At 40.1% G+C, this 23,608-nt stretch overlaps 1 protein-coding gene across 21 annotated transcripts in view; it reads left to right on the forward strand.

Annotated features, from left to right (window-relative positions):
• DOCK10 (dedicator of cytokinesis 10) overlaps positions 1-23,608 on the forward strand; it is a 261,474-nt gene that overhangs the window by 76,073 nt on the left and 161,793 nt on the right. For 3 of the 21 annotated variants that reach the window (XM_082690402.1, XM_082690389.1, XM_082690394.1), the window contains exon 1: positions 19,444-19,754. The exons of 15 other annotated variants lie outside the window; for them this stretch is intronic. In XM_082690402.1, the coding sequence (XP_082546528.1) occupies positions 19,650-19,754 (105 nt within the window). In that variant the 5' untranslated portion in view covers positions 19,444-19,649. Of the gene's footprint in view, positions 1-19,440; positions 19,755-23,608 lie in introns of those variants that run through there. 3 more of the 21 variants (XM_082690387.1, XM_082690388.1, XM_082690384.1) reach the window with 3 other exon arrangements.

Here is a 23,608-nt window from a genome sequence, read left to right on the forward strand (position 1 = left end):
CTTAAACCACTGAGCCACCCGGGGCACCCCAACTTCTCAGATTTAAAGCCTATATGATCAGGGGATGCCTGGGGGGCTCAGTCGGTTAAGTATTGAACTCTCTCTCTCTCTTTCTCTTTTTAAGATTTTATTTACTTATTTAACAGAGGGGGGGGAGAGGAGGTTGGGTTGGGGGGAGCACATGACCTGAGCCAAAGGCAGACACTTAGCTAACTGAGCCACCCAGGGATCCCAAGTGTTGGACTCTTGATTTCAACTCGGGTCTTGATCTCTGGGTCCTGGGATCAAGCACCCAATCAGGCTCCACACTCAGCAGGTAGTCTGCTTGAGATTCTCTCTCTTCTCCCTCTGCTTCTCCCTCTGCTCACACTCTCTCTAAAATAAATGAATCTTTTTTTAAAAATTTAAAGCCTATATGATCAGTTTTATGATTCACATAGCAGAGGCCGTCGTCTTATTGATGTTCAAGAAGGAGGAAATAAACACCTAAGATTTCTAGAAAGTAGGAGCAAAGCCACATTTCTCTTTTGTTGCTCCAAGAACTATATTCGGGAACTTACAGTTGTAGAAAAATGAAAATTCAGTGTTACATAAACCTTAAAGGGCCATGTAATAGTTAACTTTGTATTTCAAGACAAGATGTATTGAATGGTGCCGAGGCAAATAGGCCATGCCTTCGGATCTGGCTATAGTGAGTCTTAAGCAGGGAGCTGGAGATGTGACCCGGCACCATCCGTCTGTGCTTCCCTAGCTGCCCACGTAATTTTTACGGCTCAGGAATATGCAGGCTCTTCAGAAATGTCTTTTTAAAGAATTTGGAGGGAAAGAGCAGGCTGAGAGTGGATGATGTATAGGCTCGGCCCTCATTGTTTGCCAACTATCAGAAAGGCGTCAGAGAGTCTGTTGTGCCCACTTACATTTTCACAGGGTAACGTTAATCAATTAGCTTAATTCTGCCATAGATAGTAAGTAATTATATTCCCTGGAAGCCACAGCGACATGATTAATAATACATTCCAATTTCTAAAATTAGCATTTCATTTGGCACTTAAAGATGGCTCTTTGAAAAGTTTATATATATATATATATATATATATATATATATATATATATATATATGAAATATGGTTAGATCAAAAATTATTTCTCTGAAATACTCCTGTGAGAAGAACATTCTAGTTTTATATGCTGCCTGGGGCCCTTCCTGTGCATATGAATACAATTCAAGTTTCTTCTTTAAGCCCTTTGAAATACATTCTTGAGAAATGGTGCTTTAGACTTCAGACTTAACATATTATATGGAAGTTTTAGAGCAGACAGTTCAATTCTTAATAATCATAGAGCACCTGCTACATGAGAGTTCTGATACTATGCTCTCTCAAGGATAGGAAAGTAATTAAGAAACTATGGATCTAGGAAGATAGCCCCAGCAATAGGACAGTTGGCTTGTACTAAGTGAATACAACCTAAGGAGAAATAGGTCATTGCCACAAGAGTAGCATGAAGCAAGTGCCATGAGATTTCATCAGAGGGAAACGGAAGACAAGAATCCATCCAAGCAGGGTTGCATTATGGATTATATAAGGATCATATTGGGAGATGAGGGCAGAAGAGCAAATTGCAGACTTGAGTCAGAACACTGAACTTGCCATGGAAAAGTGCTTAGCAGTACCTCTTTTTAGGCATGCAATTAGCAAACATTTACTTTCATAACTCCTATATGCCAGTTTCGGCTCCATCTTCTATACAACAGGAAATTTGAGCACTTTTGGGATTCTGGCTAGGTCTCAAACTCTCCCACTGTGAAGTTAAAGCACTTGGCATTGAATAGGCCATTTATTCCATACACTAAGAAGGTTGAATGATTATATTTTGAGGAAAATGCACAATCCAGAATCTGATTTTTTTTTTTTTACTTGACAGAAAAAGAGATCCCCAGTAGGCAGAGAGGCAGGCAGAGAGGGGAAGCAGGCTCCCTGCGGAGCAGAGAGCCCAGTGCGGGCCTTGATCCCAGGATCCTGAGACCGTGACCCAAGCCGAAGGCAGAGGGTTGACTCACTGAGCCACCCAGGCCCCCAGAATCTGATTATTTTTTTAAAATCTGATCTTTATAAAAAAAATCAACCTAATAATTACTAATATTGTTCTAAACAATTAAAAAGTTGATTAGTAAAATTTCTTGTCTTGTTTCCCTTTATCTGATGCAGTAGGATTGACATGACCCATCAGGGAGAAGTACCTTTGCTGTGGACATTCACACTAGAAATAACTTGGCAATAAAAGTGGACAGCCTTATGTCCATCCACTTAATTCTGAATTTCTCCCTCTCCTAGTCCTAAGTCCGTGAGGTATAGATAGGTTTTTATAATATTGCTATTCTTCCCTCTTAAGAGAAAAGAAAAAGAAGAAAGAAAAAAAAAAATAAAGGCAGAGATTTCTGCTTTCTTGAAGGCATATTTGTGAAACAGGAAATTTATTTTTTTTTTAAAGATTTTATTTATCAGAGAGAGAGAGAGGGGAGAGAGCGAGCACAGGCAGACAGAATGGCAGGCAGAGGCAGAGGGAGAAGCAGGCTCCCTGCTGAGCAAGGAGCCCGATGTGGGACTCGATCCCAGGACGCTGGGATCATGACCTGAGCCGAAGGCAGCTGCTTAACCCACTGAGCCACCCAGGTGTCCCTGAAACAGGAAATTTAAATGTTAATTTGTTGATGATATTCACAACCAATAATAGTCTTTCTTAGAAATATTTGAAGGCCAAGATTTAAACCTATGGAAAAATCATGTTTGATTCCTGGATCCTCGGTTCCTATGTTCCTAGAAGTCCTCAAGAAAGAATTACTGATGAGGGCACCTGGGTGGCTCAGCGGGTTAAGCCGCTGCCTTCGGCTCAGGTCATGATCTCAGGGTCCTGGGATCGAGTCCCTCATCGGGCTCTCTGCTCAGCAGGGAGCCTGCTTCCTCCTCTCTCTCTCTCTCTGCCTGCCTCTCTGCCTACTTGTGATCTCTCTCTGTCAAATAAATAAATAAATAAAATCTTTAAAAAAAAAAAAAAGAATTACTGATGAATCAAGCATTATCTATTTCAGAGAGATTTTGTTTAAAGATCAAGCTATCTTAAAGAATCATTTGCATTTAGAAAATGAATGACATATTAAATTTTGACTGTTTATCAAATATCTCTTGTATTTATAGCTACTTATCATTTAAAGAGTTTTTCTAATTTATTTGAAATTCAGTGACGTATTTTTAATTACATCTACCTGAACACAGGTAGTTCTCTCAATTTTACCAAGGAAAACACCCACAAGAGGTTTTATGTCTAACGCTCAGCATCCTGCATTTTAGTCCTTTCAAACATAAACTTGAAATAGATACTTTGAAAATGTAATATGGAGGAAATACCTCTTTGAATTTCACCCAAAATTGTAAAAGCATGATGATTCTGAACCAAAGAATGTTTAGGTCCCTAAGACCCATCTAGCTGGATTTCACACCAACTCATACACACATATCTGAAGTGCCTCCTTGCCTTCTTGAACATCCCTGTCCCATTTTCCTCGGCTATCAATAGGTGTGAATGTTATATTATCTCCCAACATTATTTAGACATTAAAGCTTGCTTCCCAGGCATTATGAAAGTAATAAATTTTGGATTAAGATGCTAGATACCTTCCAGAGCCAAATAGTTCTTTCATGAAAAAGAACCTATGGGAGTGACCTGTGTTCCCAACATGCAAGCCCAACCTTATTAAATTTTATAGTAATAGGATTAAATCCAAGCTGGAAAGTTGCTAATTGTTCCCCTTGTTAATCATATATCAAAATAATTCAGGGAAAAATGGGCTTGCACCTACACTGGAGAATTACAGAAATTCACTGTAACTTTGTCTTTCTCCCTTCTCAACCCCTCCTGTTGTTAGTGTTATTGTTTTTGAAATAAAAATATCCCATTCAATAGTTACACTATTTCAAGCTATTTTAATTATTCGTCTTTCACAGTTTGAGAGAAGCTGGGAATAATGCCATATTCCTCCTATATTCTTCATCTTTTCCCCGATTCTCTACATTTTTTCATTCTTCTCTTTTTCAGAGGGCAGAATTTGGTGTATGGTCCAGCTGACTATTGGAACAGTGAGGCTAAGCTATAAGCATTTGTCATTTAATACAAAAGATGTCAGCAAACAAAGTCTTGGCATCATATTTGGACTATACTCCTAGGACAGTTTAAAAGTTGTGTGGTTTAATGTTGACATCAGAGGCCAGAAAGGTAGTTGACTGAGATAGATGGGGACATTAGGGGTGATTCTCTGCCCAATTCTAACTATTCTAGCAGGGAAACCCTGACTGTGGAAATGATGGAAAAGCCAAGAAAATGGTGTAGGTACTTTAGAGGGAGGATTCTTGCGATAAGCCTATTCCTAAAAAATCTTCTCTGAAACTAGTAAGAAAAGTGTCACTATAGCTACATGTTGCTGGAGAGTGTGAAGTATGGCAGAATCCTCTCTTGACCATCTTTCAGTGGGAAGAAAAATGCAGCCATAGCCTATCTGGAAATAATACTATGAAATCACTAAATTATTTGAAATTCTCCTGCAGTCTTTCATCACAACTTAGGTGATTACCAGTACAGGGAGGCTGAATTAAGAAAAAGCAATGATATTCTCATAATTTTCCAAGGATAAATTGAGAGAAGAAATGGAAACATTTTTCCATCTTTCATAGCTATACTCTTCTAACATATAGAGTTTGGGATTTATCAAGTGTCTTTAAGATTATTTATAATCTGCCATCCTTATTTTATTGAACAAGGTGCTGACTTTCTTATCCAGATCTGATATGTTCTAAAAATGCATGGTGGGGTGATGCAACATGGAATAATTTTAAATGTATAGATAAATAACTTAGAAATATCATGATAACCTCTTATATAAAGGCTTTTATGATTTTTCATCATTAATATACAATTGCTACTTAAAGAATGTTTGTTTCCTCTTCTATTTTTTTAAAGATTTTACTCATATATTTGAGAGAGAGAGCATGCACACACAAATAGGGGAGAAGGGCAGAGGGAGAAGCAAACCTCCTACTGAGCAAGGAAGCCTACGCAGGGCTACAGGGCTCCATCCCAAGACCCTGAGATCATGACCTGAGCTGAAGACAGATGCTTAATAGACTGAGCCACCCACACACCTCTGTTTCCTCTTTTAAAACAAATATTTTGTTACTTCTTAAAGGTTTTTTCTTGGTGTCATTTTCCCATAACTTACATGAAGTGGTGTTGAACCATGCCATTAACTGCCACACCAGTTTTTCACACAAGCCCCAAAATGGTTCTGATTTTAAAAAGTTAAAGAAGAAATGTAGTGTACGCTCATCCATTTTATGGCTTAACTAATGCCAGAAATGTTCTCTTGCCAAATCACTCAAGGAGGGGATGTTCTGGTAGGAATGTGAGAACAGAAGCACAATTTTATTACTACATGGTATTAATAAGATATTGGTGCATATTCCCATTTGGAGAAACCCCAGGAGTAAATCATTCATCTCATATAGACCTGGATTAACTGCAAATATACTGGCCATAGAAATCTTTAGGCTTACTTGTTAAATGTAGAGATCCGGATCATGTAAGTCTTAGATCAGATTCCCAGGTACAACAGCCTTACTGAAAGATACGATGTTGAATGTGACTTCAAGTCAAGGGCTTTCAACCCAAACACTTTTGGCACATACAGGCTAGACAAGGAGACAGATAGGAGCAGTGGGGATCATGGTAAATTAAAGAATGCATGGCCCACACAAAGGGTGTGGCCACTGTTCCATTTGGGCATTGTTCCCATGTCCCAAGGTAGGATCACTATCATCAGATCTTGAATTTTTTTTTTTTAAGAGAAGCCAGTGGCCAGAGATTTTATGTAAAATCTTCTTTTTTAAAATGCTATCAACTAATTCCAATATTTTAACACATGAGTGGGCAAAAAAACCCAGAAAGCATTAGTGACAGGAAAACTTCAGTGGAGAACCAAGTTGAGTCATTGGCTGTCTGATTGTCATTCTCTTGTAAGTTTTTATGAGAGTTTCCCTTTAATTCAGCATTCCAGCTTGAGCCAGTGAGGACTCCACTGCCTGCAACACACGATAGCATGTTCGAGTGATAGGAGAGGCAAACAATTCTGACGTTAATGGAAGGGTATGGTTAAAGATCATACTTAGATTTCAAAAAAACGTGTACTCTGACTCTTAATTCAGAAAGATTTCCACAGGTATAATTAAATAATACTAAGTCAGACTATCCTTTCTTGGTTATAAAAATATCAAAGGGGAATGTGGTCATGAATATCCGACCCTTAACTTAATTTTCAGCAACATAATGCAAGCCCTAAGACATGGAAACTAATGCATCGAAAGCAATAAATCCTTGCAGAACTCTGCTTACAAACCGGACCAGAGTCTCCCCACTATTGCAGGGATGGAGGAAGGATTCAGATGTCCCATATTTTCACCATAACTGGGTCATGAATTATTTTTCATGCCGAGAACCGTGCTTATTCTGTGCTTTCTACACAACCATGAAAATCTGTCCCTGCCTTATCCTTTTAGGCTGAGATTTCACAGAGGCCCAAGAAATCAAAAGCCATGTACATAAATAGATACTACCTTTTGCCCAGTGTAAGCAAATTATGTCAGTTATTTAAGGTATGTGTCGCCCTTGCAGCTGTGCACGAGTGTCTTGGTTATGCTGCTCTGAATTGTCACTGCGGGTCTCCCAGGTGGATGACATCTGGCGCCCACTCTGGGGCAGGAGCAGAGCCCAAACTGGCAGAGATCCAATGATCTTACCCCCAAGGCCACAGTCGCCCTGGCAACCAGCCACCATGCTGCCTTCCTTTTGTTTTAGCACCAGTGCAACCTCGCATCTGTCCCAGTTCAGACCTCTTCACATAAACTCCTTCAATTTCCATCTATCCTGGAAAAGATGCCAGTATCATTTTGTCTTTCGAAAATATTTTAGGAAAAAAAAAAGTATTTTATACTCCGTCTCCCCGGGTGTCTCACTGCATTTGCAGCGTTGCAGAGACCATTCCCCAGACCGTGTGTCAGGGAATATAAGGCATTCTGCAAGAAAATGCGTCTGTGCAAAAATCCATGTGGGAAATATTGGCTAGTACACCCGCCTCAAGAGATTCACACTGCATGATGGAAATGGAAAGCCCTGGGCCGTTCTTTAGGGAGGACGCTGGTTTGGCTTTGCTCAACCCACTGTTTCTCAGGTTTATTTGACATTGGATGTCTCTTTAAAAGAAGAAGCACTGACTGACGCATCAGGAAGCTCTAGAGCACAGCTTGGGAAACATTAATGTTGTCAATTGGGTAGCCTGTTTAAGACTTCTGAGCCTGGGAATAACATGGTGGAACCAGGAATGCTCAAGAGAAAATATATAATCTTTCGAAGTTAGTGATGGGCTGGTTATGCAGATGAGGAAGAAGGGAAGTTGAAAATGGGTATCCTGTCCCTGATTTTATCACCCAGGTAGATGGTGATATTAACCTGAGGATGAGGCCATGTGGAATGGTGTGTGGAAAGAAAGGTAATGAACGTATTCTTTTATGCGTTGGCTTGCTTGATTTTAGTGCTTAAAAGAATGCTTGGGAGGGGCACATGAGTGGCTCATTGGATTCAGTGCCTAACGTTGGTTCTGGTCATGATCACAGGGTCCTGGGATCAAGCACTGCTTCAGGCTTCACGCTCAACAGGGAGTCTGCTGTCCCTCTGCCTCTGCCCTCCCCCAAACTCATTCTCTCTTTCTCTTTCAAATAAATTTTTAAAAATCTTTAAAAAAAAAAAAGGGATACTTGGGGAAAAGGAGATTTCTATCTGTTTGATTTTTAGTATTCTTTTTTTTTTAAGATTTTATTTATTTATGACTGAGCGAGTGAGAGAAGGAACACAAGCAGGGGGCACTTGAAAAGGAGAAGCAGGCTACCCGCTGAGCAGGGAGCCCCATATGGGTCTCAATCCCAGGACCCTGGGATCATGACCTGAGCGGAAGGCAGACAATTAATGACCGAGCTACCCTGGTGCCCCTGATTTTTAGTAGTTTCTAATGCAAACCTTCCATTACAGCACTTGCCAAACCCTCTCTTTTCAATTCTGTAAAGACAAAGAAATTGTTTTATTTTTACAGTGATCCTAAATACTTAGCACAATATCTTTACGTATTTTCCGAGTAAATAAATAAATGGTTGTAAATATAACATGCAAAGAGAGAAGGGCTTTGCCTCAGTCAAGGGGAATGAAGTATGAAGGTGGGGAAAGACCATCAGACTGAAGGCAGAACTCAGCAGGTCTTAATCAGCACAGGAGGGAGAAGGTCCCAGGAACCACAGAGTGCAGGATTTGGGGCAGTGTTTGATATAAATCACAATTTCTGCCTTTGGTTCCTTCTTCTCAAAGCTCCAGCCCACGCAGAGTCAGAGCCCCTCTTTGACGTGTTCTGGAAGGTAAGGGAGAGATGAAATGTCCCCCATAGGAAAATCAAGGAATATCAGTAAAACAAGTGGGTGTCAAAACAGTGCCAAAATTCTTTTCAGTGCTCTGTTTGTAAAAGATGTCAAGAACAATATCATCTAGTGAGAAGGCACAGCTGTTGACTTCAGAATTGAAATCTATCTGGGAACCGGGAGCAAGGGACAGGTAGCATCTCTCTGGGTTTGCTATCTGGACTGGATATGGAGAAAGGCATCTGATTGCAGCTTATCTTTCTTTTCCAAGTGGCACTTGAGGTAAAATATAAAATAAAATAAAATAAAATAAAATAAAATAAAATAAAATAAAATAAAATAAACCTCATTTTCTCAGCCTAGTCATTAGTCTGAAAATGGATAATACAAATTGTTTTATTAAACACACACAGACACAGCCACACACACACACAGAATTTTAGAGATCAAAAAAAAGCTTTAGGACAATGAGGTCCAGAGTGGTGACTGCCTTGCCCATGGTACTTGGGCTATCAGTAAATGGACTGATTCTGGAACACAGGCCTCCTGTCAACCATGCTCTTCTCACTGTGGGTACACATGTGCTTGGCCAGAACAAAAGAAATGATTTACAAACAACAGTCTCCACTCAGTAGTTACAGGCACCAAAAGATAAGAAGTGAACACAAATCCAGAACTGCATACTGAAAATATAGCCCTGAAGGTCGATCAAAGCAAGAGGGATGCCAATCTTCAATGCCACCAAAGGTCTTTTGATACAATCTAGGTAATGGTTCTCTTTCCTAATCTGTGACACTCTTGAAAAAGAGAGCGAAGTTAGATTAAATGTCTCCTCGTCAGTGTACTGCAATACCTCGCTGTGGCCTTGGAAAGTTGTGGAAAGAGAGAGACGAAGACAGAGAAAAAGAAAGTGCAGTGCCCTTTTCTCCTGTTCACAACATCAAATTGGTAATTATAATGTTGGTATTTGCCGCATGCCAGTAGTGGACTCGGCACAGTGCAGACATAAAGACGATACTGTTTATTGCTCTGGGAATTTACAATCCTGCTTGGGAAGAAAAGTAACCGTGAAAAGATAAAAAAGTGTATGATAGTGGTTAAGTCTTGGCTTTCTTAACTTCCTTGGCATTTGGGTCTTTTGTGTGGGATGAAGGAAGATGACAGAAATAGGATAATTGGAAGCTTTTGTAGTTGTGCACAGTGGGGATTCTAAAATGAAATGTGCAGGGTTGCCAGGCACAAGGAGAACAAAGGAGTCAGTTGTGAAGGATCCAGTGTACATTGGAAGAGGGGCCATTTAGCCTAATTGACCACATCTAGGCCAACAGGGTCTTATGGCCACTCCCTTCATTTTGGAGTGTCTTTTCCCTTTCACTGCCACTTTTTAAGCTGGTATCCTTCTCATCATCAACACTCCCCCTTTCTGCTATTCAGTACACAAACATCTGCAAACATCTGCTCCCTGAATATGGTGGCAGCTGGCTATGATCACTTACCCCCTGAACGCAACTGCCTTCTCATCAAACTTACAGCTAACAACCACTGAGCATTTATTCTACTCCAGGTACTGTGTTCAACTCCTTATAAATATTCTTTCATTAAGCTTCACAGCACTCACTGGGGTAGGTGCTGTGGTTATCCTTGCTTTACAGGTGAGGAAACTCAAGTTCAGAGAGGTTGCGTAACTTGTCCAGAGGCCCACAGCAAGCACACGGGGAGGCCAGGAACCACATAGAGACCTACAGACTCCAGCCCAGTGATCATACCCACAAGTGCAAATACGACACTCCCAACCTTATCCTTCACGCTGCTGAAATATACTTGTATTTTGGGCTCTACGAAATCCAAGTTAGTGAAGAGGATAATGTCTTCAGATCTTTTCCCAGCAAGTGATAGCTGTGCTTTGATAAGGACAGCCTAGAACAGAAACAGAAACCCAGACCCAAATTAATTCCAGGAATGGGATTTTGAGGTATGGAAAAGTGAGACAGGGGACTGACTGGAAGGCCAGTAGCCCTGAGGTTCTTCCAAGCAACTGACTGCCAACTTGGCTTTCAAGAGGAGCTAGCCCTGGTCTGGAGAGCAACCTCTGTTATCTGCCAGAAGGTCACTGGACCTGAAAGCCATCATCAAGGAAATTAGGATTTTCAAGCAGGAATGATTTTTCCCTCCTCCCCTCACCCTCCAAAGGACATTTGGCAATGTCTGAAGACATTGGTGGCTATCACAGTAGATGGGGTGGGGGATTTACCAGCATCTTGTGGGGAGAGGCAGAGGTGCTGCTAAGCATCCTGCAGGACCCAGGACAGCTCTCTACAGAATGTCCTTCAGTATTGCAAGTTTGAGGAAACTTTATTTGGACAATAACTAAGGGACAAGTATGATCAGACTTACAAAAGCCCAAGAGATGGCCAATAAAGAGGAAATGAAATGAAATGGGAACCATCTCTGGCCCAGTTTCAATGGCTGGTTTCACTCCAGAGTTTTTTCTCCTTGGTCCCCAAAACATTCAGGGTGATGTAGCTGGTTAGTTAATTCTGCCTGACTGAGTATACATAAGGGAAAGAAAATATTTGATTTTTTTAAGGATTCTTTTATTTATTTGACAGACAGAGTTCACAGTAGGCAGAGAGGCAGGCAGAGAGAGAGAGGGAGAAGCAGGCTCCCCACTGAGCAGAGAGCCCGATGTGGGGCTTGATCCCAGGACCCTAAGATCATGACCTGAGCTAAAGGCAGAGGCTTTAACCCACTGAGCCACCCAGGTGTCCCAATATTTGATTTTATAAATAAGATTTTTAGCCCAGTGTAAAGAACATTGCACTGGGACGTGGGGCCCCAGAGGGCACTATTATATGATTTTCTACCTAAGGAAACTATTTAGGTGGACCAGCTTCTAAGTCATGGTTTCTCAAAGTGTAGTCTGCATAGCATCTTCAAATGAATCACCTGGATGTTAGTTACAAAGCCAGATTACTGGGGCCCCACCAGACCTCCTGAGGTCCTGGAGAGGGCTCAGGAATCCATATTTTTAGCAAACTTGCCATGTGATTCTTGAACACACAGAGAATCTCTAATCTTAGGGTTCGTATAGTGGTAACTTTCAAAGTCCTACCATTGCCCAGGCTTGGCTCATATCCCCATGGCTGTGTGACCTCATGTTCTGGCTCCTATTCTTCACTTGACACCTAGTTTCTGTCTTCTTGTATTTCCATAGATTGTTTGATGTGTACCACCATCTCTCACGGGGACTGTGGATGCACAATCTGTCTTAATTGTCTATCAAAGACTATCATTCATACCTGGCATGGACCAGGACCTAGAAATATTTGACAAAGAATTGGAGCCTCTCTGCATTTGCTGGCATTCTTATCAACCAGATTAAATATTTACTGGTGCCCCTGTCAGAACTGTCCCATGCTTGTTTGTTTGTTATTTCAATCCTTCCTGGGCACCTGACAAGAACAGATAGAGGAGGGTTAATTTGTCTTTTAACTGGGGACCTTGACCTATCATACATCAAAAGGTCAACAATTTACCACAGTGCATACAGCTATACAGGCAAGCCCAACAATTAATTCTCTGCAAAATAGAAAGAAGCCCTTGATTGGAAAAACTGAGACTCTGCTATTATTCTCCAATATCTACCATGCAAGGCATTAAGTGGTTAAATCAGTCTGTTATTAGCTTTGCCTCCTCCTGGCAGAGGCCCTAGGAGATAAGAATGCACGGCGACATCATTAAAGAAATGGTTTGTGGGCAGACTGGTTGCAGAGAGGTTACGTAGGCTATCAGTCAGATGGACCAGCAAACAGTGTTGGTCTGAGTAGTTGGTAACATGTATGCTCTGGGTTTGGCATTTACATGACAATTTGTCTCCTTATCAAAATTGCTTAGGTAAGAATGCTTCATTGCCTTCTCTTTGTAAAGACACATCCGCCTGCAGTAAAATGACCACTGCAAGAATAAAATACATGTGATGCTCATGTTATATAAATTAACAAATCCTACCGTTAGAGAGTCACAACTTTGAAAGACCTTGGCCCTCTCCATAAAACTTGTGTACAATGTGATTTTCAGGGTAATTATTAAACAGGGTGTGATAGTCATCATGAAAGGAAGGTCATTAGCAATTGGAATGACTATAGGAGGCCAATTTTGGGTGCTTGTTTTATTTTAAAAGAAATGACTCTAGTTTGTAGTTAACTTTGCCAGCAATGGGAAGCCAGCATGGGATCCAAGCCAGCCAACAGAGAGAATGCCTGTCTCTGGGGGAAAAGGCTGTTGGGCAGTAGTCCCTATGATCAAAGATAATAGCATTGATTCAGAGTCCTTCTACTTCCATCTTCTGGGAGGCTATGTTTGAATGTCTTCATCTGATCATTTGAGAGGGAAATCATCTGCTTCAATCCAGAATACCTTTCAGTCTTCTTTAAAAGATAGAAGAAAAATTGTCCAGTAGAAAGTATGTTAATTTGAGGTGGATTATTTTTTTAAATAGGAAAAGAACATTAGGTGAAGAATTAGCCACATGACTTTTTATAAGATCATTAAGATTCTAGCTGTGTGTGTGTGTGTGTGTGTGTGTGTGTGTGTGTGTGTATAAATGTATGAAACATAAGCCTAGAGCATCAAATAATATGTTTGCTCTTGTTACTGTCATGCTGTTGTGCTCTGGCTTGGAGCATGGTGGCAAGAGAGTGTAAGTTAAGGCATGGTCTCTGTAAAAATGAATGCTTGCCTCTTAGGATTTCCCAGCTTTGTAACAGACCAATGAGAGTGGTTGAGTGTCTTAACCATAAAGCAGAAAAAACTTTAGGATGGGTGATAAACACCTAAATAACCAACAGGACATTGAGAAGAGGGCAAACATTAAAGCTAATCTTCCTCATTTCCTATATAATGTATTAAGATAGTTATTGGCAAGGAGTATGAATACCTCTAGGCTGCAGTGTTTCTCCTGGTAGAAATTTGTGAGTCAATGATGAAGTCCACAATTGAGAAGGAAAAAGCTATCACCCTTTCACTGATTGCTATTAGATTCTAAGATGGGCTCACGAGACGTTGCAAGCAATGAGGTTTTTTTAACCCCCCTTCACTCCCACATCAAATCCTGATTAAGTGGGAAACTTTACCCCCAAGACCTATTTAAATTCAACAATATAAACAATATCATTACAACCTGATATATGTTTGAAGGGCTATGAACTGAATACTATAAATTATTTCAATGCAGTAAAGATCATTTATGCCTACATACATGCACAGACACACAACATGCACACAGTAGCGCACATACACTCACACAAACACACACACAACTGCTGTCTGTTTCTATTTTTGCCATGTCTACATTCTCCCTCAGTGGTTCACACTGCATGGCACCCTTTTTTTCCACGAAATTTCTCAATATTTTATACTAAAACAAACACTGAAAAGAAATTTAAATGAATAAATAAATAAAACAAACACTATTTGAAGTGGAAGTTAGAGGATAGAACTGTTATATTCCACAGACGTTGCCCCTGAAAGATTTACATTAGAAATGGGCTTTGTTTAAAAAAAAAAAAATATATATATATATATATATATGTGTATATATATATATATATATATATATATATATACACATATATATATATATATATATAAAGAAAAGAAATGGGTTTTGTTGTGTTCCTATGTTTTAAAGATTTTGTTTCTTTGTTTGAGAGAGAGAGACCTTGGGCCAGAGAGAGAGCACAAGCAGGGGGAATGGCAGAGGGAAAGGAAGAAGCAGACTCCCTGCTGAGCAGGCCCCACCCCCCCTCCCCTGTCATGCAGAGCTTGATCCAGGAACTCCAGGATTCAGGACCTGAGCCAAAACAGATGCTTAAGGGACGGATCCATCCCGGTGCCCTGTTGTGTTCATTTAAACCCCTCAAGGCTCTCTCAGGGTGACTCTGAGCTGTTCAGCAGGAAGTAGCAAACCTCAGTAAAGAGTGCTGCTGCCTGGGGCCAGGCTCAGGAGAGACCACAGTGAAGAAGGAAGTAGCTACCTGTGCTTTACTTCCTCTAAACAAGCTGGACGGCGGTGAGCTGAACCAAGAGACAAAGCCTTGTTTTGTCCTATGTGACCAAAGCCATGTAGCACACAAACCTGCAGGCAATGGGGAAACCGATCAGAAATGGAAGAGGAAAAATAAAATGGCTTATCTAAATACCCTCTAACAATGGAGGAGTAACCGCAGCACATAGTGAAGAACTTAGCAGGGAGAAAAAGTTGGAATAGAGATAACATGGAATCCAGAGGCATCATGAAAGCAGGTGGAAGTACACAGGAAACTGCTCTACTGGTTGCTCAAATTGGGCTTTGTGGATTCGAGCATGACATCATGTGTAGCTGTATAAGACTTAACCACCAAGGTTTCAGTTACTCTGTACTCTCAACGGTACTTTTCGGATCATTTTTATCAAGTTGGCTCAGATGCAGTGTCAATGAAACCCAAGTTTCTGTCCTCTGGTTTCTTAGGTTCAGTGAGGATATCATTTGCCCATCATACAGCCTATTCAAATATTGTGCAAATAGAATTAAACATTTTAAAGGTGACCTCATAGGCGTGCCTGGGTGGCGCAGTTGGCTAAGTGTCTGATTCTTGGTTCTGGCTCAGGTTGTGATCTCAGGATTGTGAGATCGAGCCCTGCATCCAGCTCCATGCTCAGTGGGGAGTCTGCTTGAGATTCTCTCTCCCTTTGCTCTTCTCACACAGGCTTACTCTTTCTAAAATAAATAAGTCTTTTGAAAAAATGACCTTGTGATCTGTTGCCTTAGCTTATTGCTTCTGTTTTCTGTGTTTATATATCTGATTACTTGTCCGCCACTATTCATCTTCCAAATTTGTCTCTGCTGTTTCTCCTCAGAGCTGTAACTGTTTTTCTCACTCATATCTCACTGCTGGCTTTTCCCCAGAAGGGAACTATAAGGCAATTTTAAGTGCCATCTCACTTATTTCCACAAAAACTCTGAGGTGACTATTATGCTATCCTTAGTTTATGAAGGATGAGCAAACTGAGCTGAAGATATACAGTGAGGAAGAAATGGACGTAGGGTTTGAATCCAAGCTGATTCCAGATCCCATGATTTTAACCATTCTATCTTATGTCTTCATCATGCTACATTCCTCTTTCCTGGAACATTCTTTACCCTTCTCCCACCTATTTGACTCCCACCTATTAATCAAAGTCTGCCTTAGGCTCTGTCTTTACTATAAAGCTTTCCTAGATTCCATCAACTCTAGTGAACTCCTTTGTCAGGAGCAAGCTTCTTAAGGCTAGCTTCATATCTCACTAAGCCAGCAATGCCTTGAGTGTAGTGTCTAATAAGTTCTGATGTATTGGTACCAGATCTCTACTAATGAGCTTGACAATGACTCCTGGTGATTGAGCCAACCAATTTCTAATTTCTGTTTATTCTTACCCTTTGTCCTAGGTAGTTTGTTTTTTTTTTTTTTTTTTTTTTTTTTTAGTTTCTAACACATTTATGAAATTAAGCAGGAAAGGAATTTATTGGGATGGTATGGAGTATTACAGAATGCTGGAGAAACAAACTTGGTCTGAAATCAAGGAAGGCACAGCCCAGTGCAGGTCTCCAGTGGAGCCGTCCCATGCAACAGCACACTCTATGCTACAGGATTTCCTCCTCCTTTGCAGTCACCCCAAGTCATGCCTATCTGACATCTCCATATGTGGCCTGGCAATGTCTTGTTCTGCCGGTATTTAAGAGAGCTTCAGTCAACAGCTAAGCAAGGGAACAGATGAGTCATTCTCACTTTGCAGAAGTCAAGAAGTGGGAGGGACTCCAGGATAAAGAACTGTGGTGCCTAAAGAGGAATAGAGGAGAGACTAAATGCAAATTTTAGAAAGAGAGGAAGCCACATAAGAATTGCTCAATATTACTAAATGCTTCATTACAAGACAAATTCCTATCTCCTAAAATCACAAGTTGGGGATTTAGGCTACCATGGATAATAAAGTTCATGGATGGACTTCAGAGATTTGAGACCTCCAACTATGCACGCACATTTTCTGAATACTAACATCTTTCTGGGAGTGAGTCTGAAGATTTTATTGGATTCTCAAATGGGTCCATAATCTAAAAATGGTTGCAAAACACTATTTTCAGCTCTTAAAATAGAAGCATAATCTTACCCCAGGAAATCAAGTGACCAGAGGCAGACTCTGATAATGTCTTAAAAGAAACAAGTTAAATCTGAAAATTCTGCATGTCTGTGCTCATCTAACAGATGCCAAAGAATTACTTAGAGGGTAAAATCCTTCCGGAGCTGAAGACATATATTGCTAAATATTCAGTGACCATGGAACAAAAGGGCTAGTGCTGCGTGGAATCCTTGTTTGCCCAAGGTAGTTTTAAAATGATGATACAGTTTACCTCCCCACTTCTTATTTTTATAGTATCTTGTTATTTTTCTCATAGTTCTTGAAAGACGCTTCGTCCACACTTTGACAAGGAACAATCACTATCTCTTTCTCCATCTTATACAAATCACTGCCTGACAAGGTAGAAATAGATGATGAGTGCCTCAAGTCTGGGGTGTACGGAGGTGCTTCAACTAAGTCTGGTTATTACTGGGGCAGAGGGAATGGCCCGTGTTAGTTAACAACAACTGTGATGCAGGGGGAGGCTTATTAAATAAGCAGATGACATCTACTTGGGCCATTGTGGTTTGGATGAGCTGGTTAAGTGAGAGTTTTCCTGAAGATCATCACCTTCAGTACAGAATCGAGAACTGTGTTTGCAAAAGTGACTTCTCAGAAAGGCGTTCCTGAGAAGGCCTTTTCTTTTCTTTTCTTTCTTTTCTTTTCTCGGGAAAAATGTCTTATTCTATTTTCTCTATGGCCAAAAATTTTTTTATAAAAAATAAATAAAGTGTTGGGGGAGAAGGCCACAGTTTTAAACTGATGGTCAAAGGAGGCTTTCTGAGGAATAGACACTTGCTGGAAGACCTGAAGGAAGTTAAGGGAAAGCCACAGGATATCTAGGAGCACTCACTTCCGGGTTGCTCATTGCATCATTCAAGGCAGCCACTGTGCACCTGCACCATTAAATGTGTTGAGCAAATGAATGAGAAGACGGGGCTCTGGAACAAAAGTCTCCACAAAAACCACACTCTATTTGCTCATAGTCCCACATTGCCCTAATACTCCTCCTTTCTGGCTTTAGCTTAATACTTCTTCCAGCTAGGGCATGAGCAAAATGTGTGAGCTAGTTAACAGCCTGGTTATTTTTCTTTCTTAAAGGTCAAAATTTCCAGCGTATTGAGAACTCTTTGCAAAGAAATTGCTCTCCTGGTTAAGTGTCTTGTCTGTATCCACAATGTACCCATACTGTGCTTTATACAGGGGTGCCTTTGACAAATATCTTAAGAACTGACCCTCCCTAACATAAAAACAGGCATAATTACTCTCTTCATAGTACTCCTTCTTTAGGACTCTCATCCTAGGAAGTTGGCAGGGCTTTCTTCTATCTTGGGGGTCATAGAGATCAGTCCTCAGGGGAAATACTCCTTCAATCATCTTTGTGACCCACATAGTGCTTCGTGGACAAGCAGTGGTTCCTTTAGCATCTTCATCAAACTTGTCGGCAGCGCTATTGACTAGGTCCATGCTCCAGGTGAAGAAACAAAATCTTCAACTGAACAGCCATCTCACACAGTCTTTTTTGACTCAATCTTTCAAATGTTTCATCTTATCAGTGAATTGCTAGTCCTGTGGTCTTCAAATATTTCTTACCTCATACACTTAGTAGAAAAAGCTTGACCACACTCCCATAGTCTATGTTTATTTATACAAATTAATAGAGTTCTTATCAATAACTCATATTTCAAAACACAATATACATAGGGGACTAGGTTCACAGTTAAGCATAATAAATTTAAGTCCCTCATTCATTTTTTAATAAAGATTTTATTTATTTATTTGAAAGAGAGAGAGAGACAGCGAGAGGGCATGGAAAGGTGTAGGGGGGTGGCAGAGGAGTGGGAGAAGAGGGAGAGGGAGGGGAGACTCCCCACCAAGCAGGGAGCCTGACACGGGGCTCCATCGCCAGACCCTGAAATCATCAATTGGGCTGAAGGCAGGCGCTTAACTGACTGAGCCACCTAGGCACTCCAGTCCCTCATGTTTTCTTTTATTAAACTTAATAGTTGTATACTGAGAAACTTCTGAATGCCAAGCACTGTTCTCATCACAGAAGACATGGTACATGAAACTGACAAAATCTCCACTCTGTGGAGCATAGAGTCGAGTGCAGGACGACAAACCATGAGTAACATAAATAAGTAAAATATCTCGTAGTGTCACATGCTAGAAAGTGTCATAGAGAAGAATAAAACAGGAAGGAGAATTCAGGTAGGTTTGAAATGAGAGTTGTAGTTCGAAATAGCCACCCAGAAAAAGTGAGTACAGATTAAGGAATTAACTATTTGACTATTTGTAACCATTTGGCATAGGCAAGGTGTCCATGTCAATATTTATTATATTAAATAGCAGTAGAGTACAATTTATTTAGATAACCAATATGAATAGAATTCTCATTTCTCCTTGTGCCCTAAGTGACCCTCTTGGAAGACCACTAACTGAATCTATACTCGTATGAGCTATTGCTTGAAACAGACTCCTCAGATCCCAGGTATATTATGACAGCTTCTCTTTGGGATCCATTCAGGGTGGTGAAGTCTGGCAGCTGTTTCAGTGGCAGACATGGAACCCTATAGTAAATCAGCTCTTTAATTCAGTCTGGACTTGGTTCCATGGGTGATTTTACATCCCATGATTTATTTACCTGTGAGCTAAATAAATGTCCAGATAAATGTCTTAAATGTCCAAAGCCATTTTGTGTTTTTGACGTACTCTAAAGCAGGTGACTAGGGAGAAGACGCACACAGAAGCATATCAGAACAGCTAGTAGTGACAGGAAGCGGTAACTTGTTGGTTTTCTTTTCCTTTCTGTTGAGTTATGGTAATATAGCATGAGCATTTCCCTTTTCACCAGAGAAGGAGGATTTGTTCAGCCTGGTGAAGCTTCAGAAGGAAGGTGTTTTACGAAATTTGTATTTTTTAAATATTTTGTGACTCAAATAACAGGAAACAATGAGCTTCAGAGGAAAGGTTTTTAAACGGGAGGCCAGTGAATTTCGGAAGAAAAGAAGAACAGTAAGGAGAATAAATCAAGAAGAAATCCACAGATTAGGCTCTGTAGGTATCTAAATGTCAATGTTTGTTTCTAATCTTTTCTTCAATACTCTAAAAACAGAGAGAGATTAGCCGTGGGTGGTGTTCTAACATAGGTGCTGGGCAAGGTCCTAGATGAACAGAATATTCTATTTGGTTCATAAACATCCTCTTTTATTTACATGATTGTTTTTGAATTACTTAATCTTTATTTTAAAATGTATTGATAGAGAATTTAAAAAGTTAAACTATTACTAGAATATTACTAGACTATTTTCATTTTTAAAGAAAGCTTATAATCTCCTCAATTTGACCTCAATTGATGACTTGTATGTAACTGTAGGTTTTTTTTCTTAAATTACTGCTCTATTTTGATCATATATCACTCGTTTGTTTTAAACTTCTTCAAAAGAATGATCTAAATTATGAAAGTGTACATAAATATTTGATTAAATGAGCCAAGTAAGAAAGTGAAAAATAGTAAGTTTTAAAGGTTAAAAATATTTGGTTTCTTTATGGTTAAAAATGTTTCTGCCTTATTATTGTTGCAAACAAAATGAGTGCTCTGGAAATGTGTACTTATTCTAGAATTCTAGACATCTATGTATAGGAACTACCGTGGCTGAATATCAGGGCCTCTTGCTGGGGTACATCAGTGACTCGCACGTAACGTGGAAGGTCCATGTTATATGGTAAATGGCTGTGACAACATCATGAGGCCGCTCTTCTTACAGGAACGTTCATTTTACGGAGTGGTTCAGAGTTTGCTTGCTTTCTTCAGGGTGGGGGCTCTCAGCCTCAGCACTATTGCCATTTTGGATCCAAGCTATCCTGGGCCAGGCTGTCCTGGCCATTGTGAGATGTTTAACAACATCCCTGGCCTCTGTGCACTACATGCAAACACTCACTCCCGGTTGTGACAATCAAAAATGTCTTCAAATGTTGTCAAATGGCCCCTGGAATAGGGAGGGTGATTGCCCTGGTTGAGAACTCCTGCTCTAGGGGTAAAGAATCTTTTGTTCATATAAACATCCTTAATCTAGAAATAGAGCAGCTTTTTAAAAATTACATATATAATAATGATTATTTATGGTCATTTATTGAATATGAATAATCTAATTAATGAGTAGTCACTCAGCCCCTGATAGGCCAAAGTCAGGTACAAGAATATTCTGTCTTGAGTAATAGTGATTCTGTTTACACGGACAATGTATTTGGTGGTAATTTAACGTGAAAAGAATTTATCAGAGGTCTGGCTCACAGGACTGGTGGCGTGTTGTTGTTGGTCGGTTTCTGTCTTCAGTATCTCAGTGGTGTATGTCTCCCATTGGGAAACACAGCCAAATGAGCCCTTCAGCCTTGTTCCCATATCACTGCACCCAGCATTTCATAAATGGAATACACAGAGTCCTAAAACCAACCTCTTGGTCCGGATGTGTCCATTGTGGATTCCTACTTGTGTCTTGTCTACTGGCTTGCAAACCCCTCATCCACTATTTACTACGAGCCTGTTAAAAAGGATAAGTGCTTGAACGTTTGGTTGGTTTGGGATGATTAACCTTTAGAACAGTCAAAAAATATATAATTTCCCAGTTGCCTTAAGAAGTTCTGCGGGTGACGTTACTGTGAGATTGACTTCTAGTGACCAGTAAGAGAGACAACAGGCAGGAGAAAATCTGCCTATCTCAAAGGGACCACACACACAGCCTGGCAGTAGGACAGTCCCCAATGTCTCACCATATAATGAAGCTAATCATTCTAGGAATTATCTTAATTGAATTTGAAGGTATTGCTACTGAGCACTATGGGAAATGCAGCCAGTAAAGAGGGAGTTTTCCCACCGCATTCAGTAGCTATGCATTCACATTTAATTAAGATCATTCATACTGTGATTAGCTTTCTTCTGTGGAAGGCACTGGGGACTTTCCGCCACTGCGGCCTGCCTTGTTCTTCCAGAGATAGGCGTATCTTCTTTCCCAGGTGCTCTCTTCTGTAGAGCAGGGGATTGCTCAATCCACCCGAAGTATTATACAGAGATGTGGGTTTTACTTTTGGAAAACAGAATTCAAAGAAGTGAAACACATCATTAAAATGCTGGGGGGTCATTCTATCTGTGTCTCACCTTCCCTCTGTACGCCCTTGGGCCGATTACTGAAAGCACTCTGAACCTTAGTTTACTCTTCCATAAAAATGTTCACAGCAATACCAGTCTGTCTTCAGATGGCTCATTGGAATTCAGTTTGAGCATGGTCACCACGAAGATGATTAGTGGGCGGTAACAAATGTTATGTTGTGTTAGTAAAACCAAGTAGAGTATTTCCATTTCCAAGGGCAAGGGAGGGGGGATATAATTGTAGTGACATTGCCTTCTCAGTGATGGTGACTGAAGCCACTGGACTGTAGAGGTGACACCTTCCTCCTGGGAGCCTTGGAAAAAGCTGGAGTGACAGAGTCACTCAGGAGACAAAATTCTGAACTGCATCAAAATGGCACTCAGGGGGTCCCAGATGGCTCTATGTGTTATGCCTTAGAAATGACTAGTGGTTTTTTACCCACACCTTATCCAAAGTACCCAAAGCCAGACTATACTTTCCACAGCACTATTATCTAAGCTTTCTAAAAATGAAGCCAATATCTCTAGGCAAGCTTCAGAGATGACTTGATAGGAGATAAGAAAGAAGCAATTCAAATAACAAAATACCCAACACATGAGGACAAGGCTTAAGGTTATGTCAGGGAATATAAAATACTTTTTTTTGAATTTTGGGGTATACTCATAGTGTAGTGAAAGGAGAGAAGATGATTGTGGTAGGTAATTATGATGGATTATCTGTTTTTGTTGTGATCATGTGCATTTTGAATTTGACAAACCAGTTATTGTTCTAAGGCAAATTTAGAATTGGTTTCATTCCACAGTAATCTGGAATGCTTAACTAGAACACAGTGATTTCCTAAAAGGCATACAGCCCAAACCTGATACTCTCGTAACACACAGACCCACCATTTTGTTTATTTCATTTCCTTCAGATGCTGTTTGAAGCTGTTTATTTAATTCTGTTGGAATTTTTTTTTAATTTATTTATTTGACAGACAGATCACAAGTAGGCAGTGAGGCAGGCAGAGAGAGAGAGAGAGGAAAAGAAGCAGGCTCCCTGCTGAGCAGAGAGCCGGATGCGGGACTTGATCCCAGGACCATTGATCCCAGGATCATGACCTGAGCTGAAGGCAGAGGCTTTAACCCACCGAGCACCCAGGCGCCCCTCTGTTGGAATTTTTAGTTGTTTTGGAATTTTATCAATCCAATTTGTAAGGGTACTATCTAGAAAGCCCTTGATATATTTTAATCCACCTGTTCACAGTTGATATACTGTAAGAGACAGCAACTGCATCATAAGAGAAATTCAAGGAAAATGAAACTTACTTGTTAGATCATCAAGTAGAACTATTCTCTTAATTTGTGGAGTGTGTATGGTACTCTATGGTTGTTTTTTTAAAAACTGCTTGTCTATTTTTATTTTTTTTTTTAACCAATCATTCGGTATGATCTCTAGTGCATAGGAAGTCAGTAAAAAAAAATAGTTTCCTCCTTAAGTTGCATGTCCTAATTTGGAAAGATTAAATGCACGGTCAAGTTGAATTATTATATCAATTATATGTACAATCAAAAAAAAGATGCAAAATACACCTAAATAAATGTAAGTTGTTATCTTTAAGTTGTTACTGGCTTGTGGATTATTAATCTGCAGGATTTGAAAGTATTTGGAAAACTTTGTATACATGTGAAAATTCTTGCTCTGGTCTTTCATAATAGCCTTTTAGCCCTTCAGTAGAAAAGTGAAAACTATAGAAAGAAAATCTAATAACATCTTTAAGATACC

Source organism: Mustela nivalis (assembly GCF_964662115.1).
Source record: "Mustela nivalis genome assembly, chromosome: 11".
NCBI lineage: Eukaryota > Metazoa > Chordata > Mammalia > Carnivora > Mustelidae > Mustela > Mustela nivalis.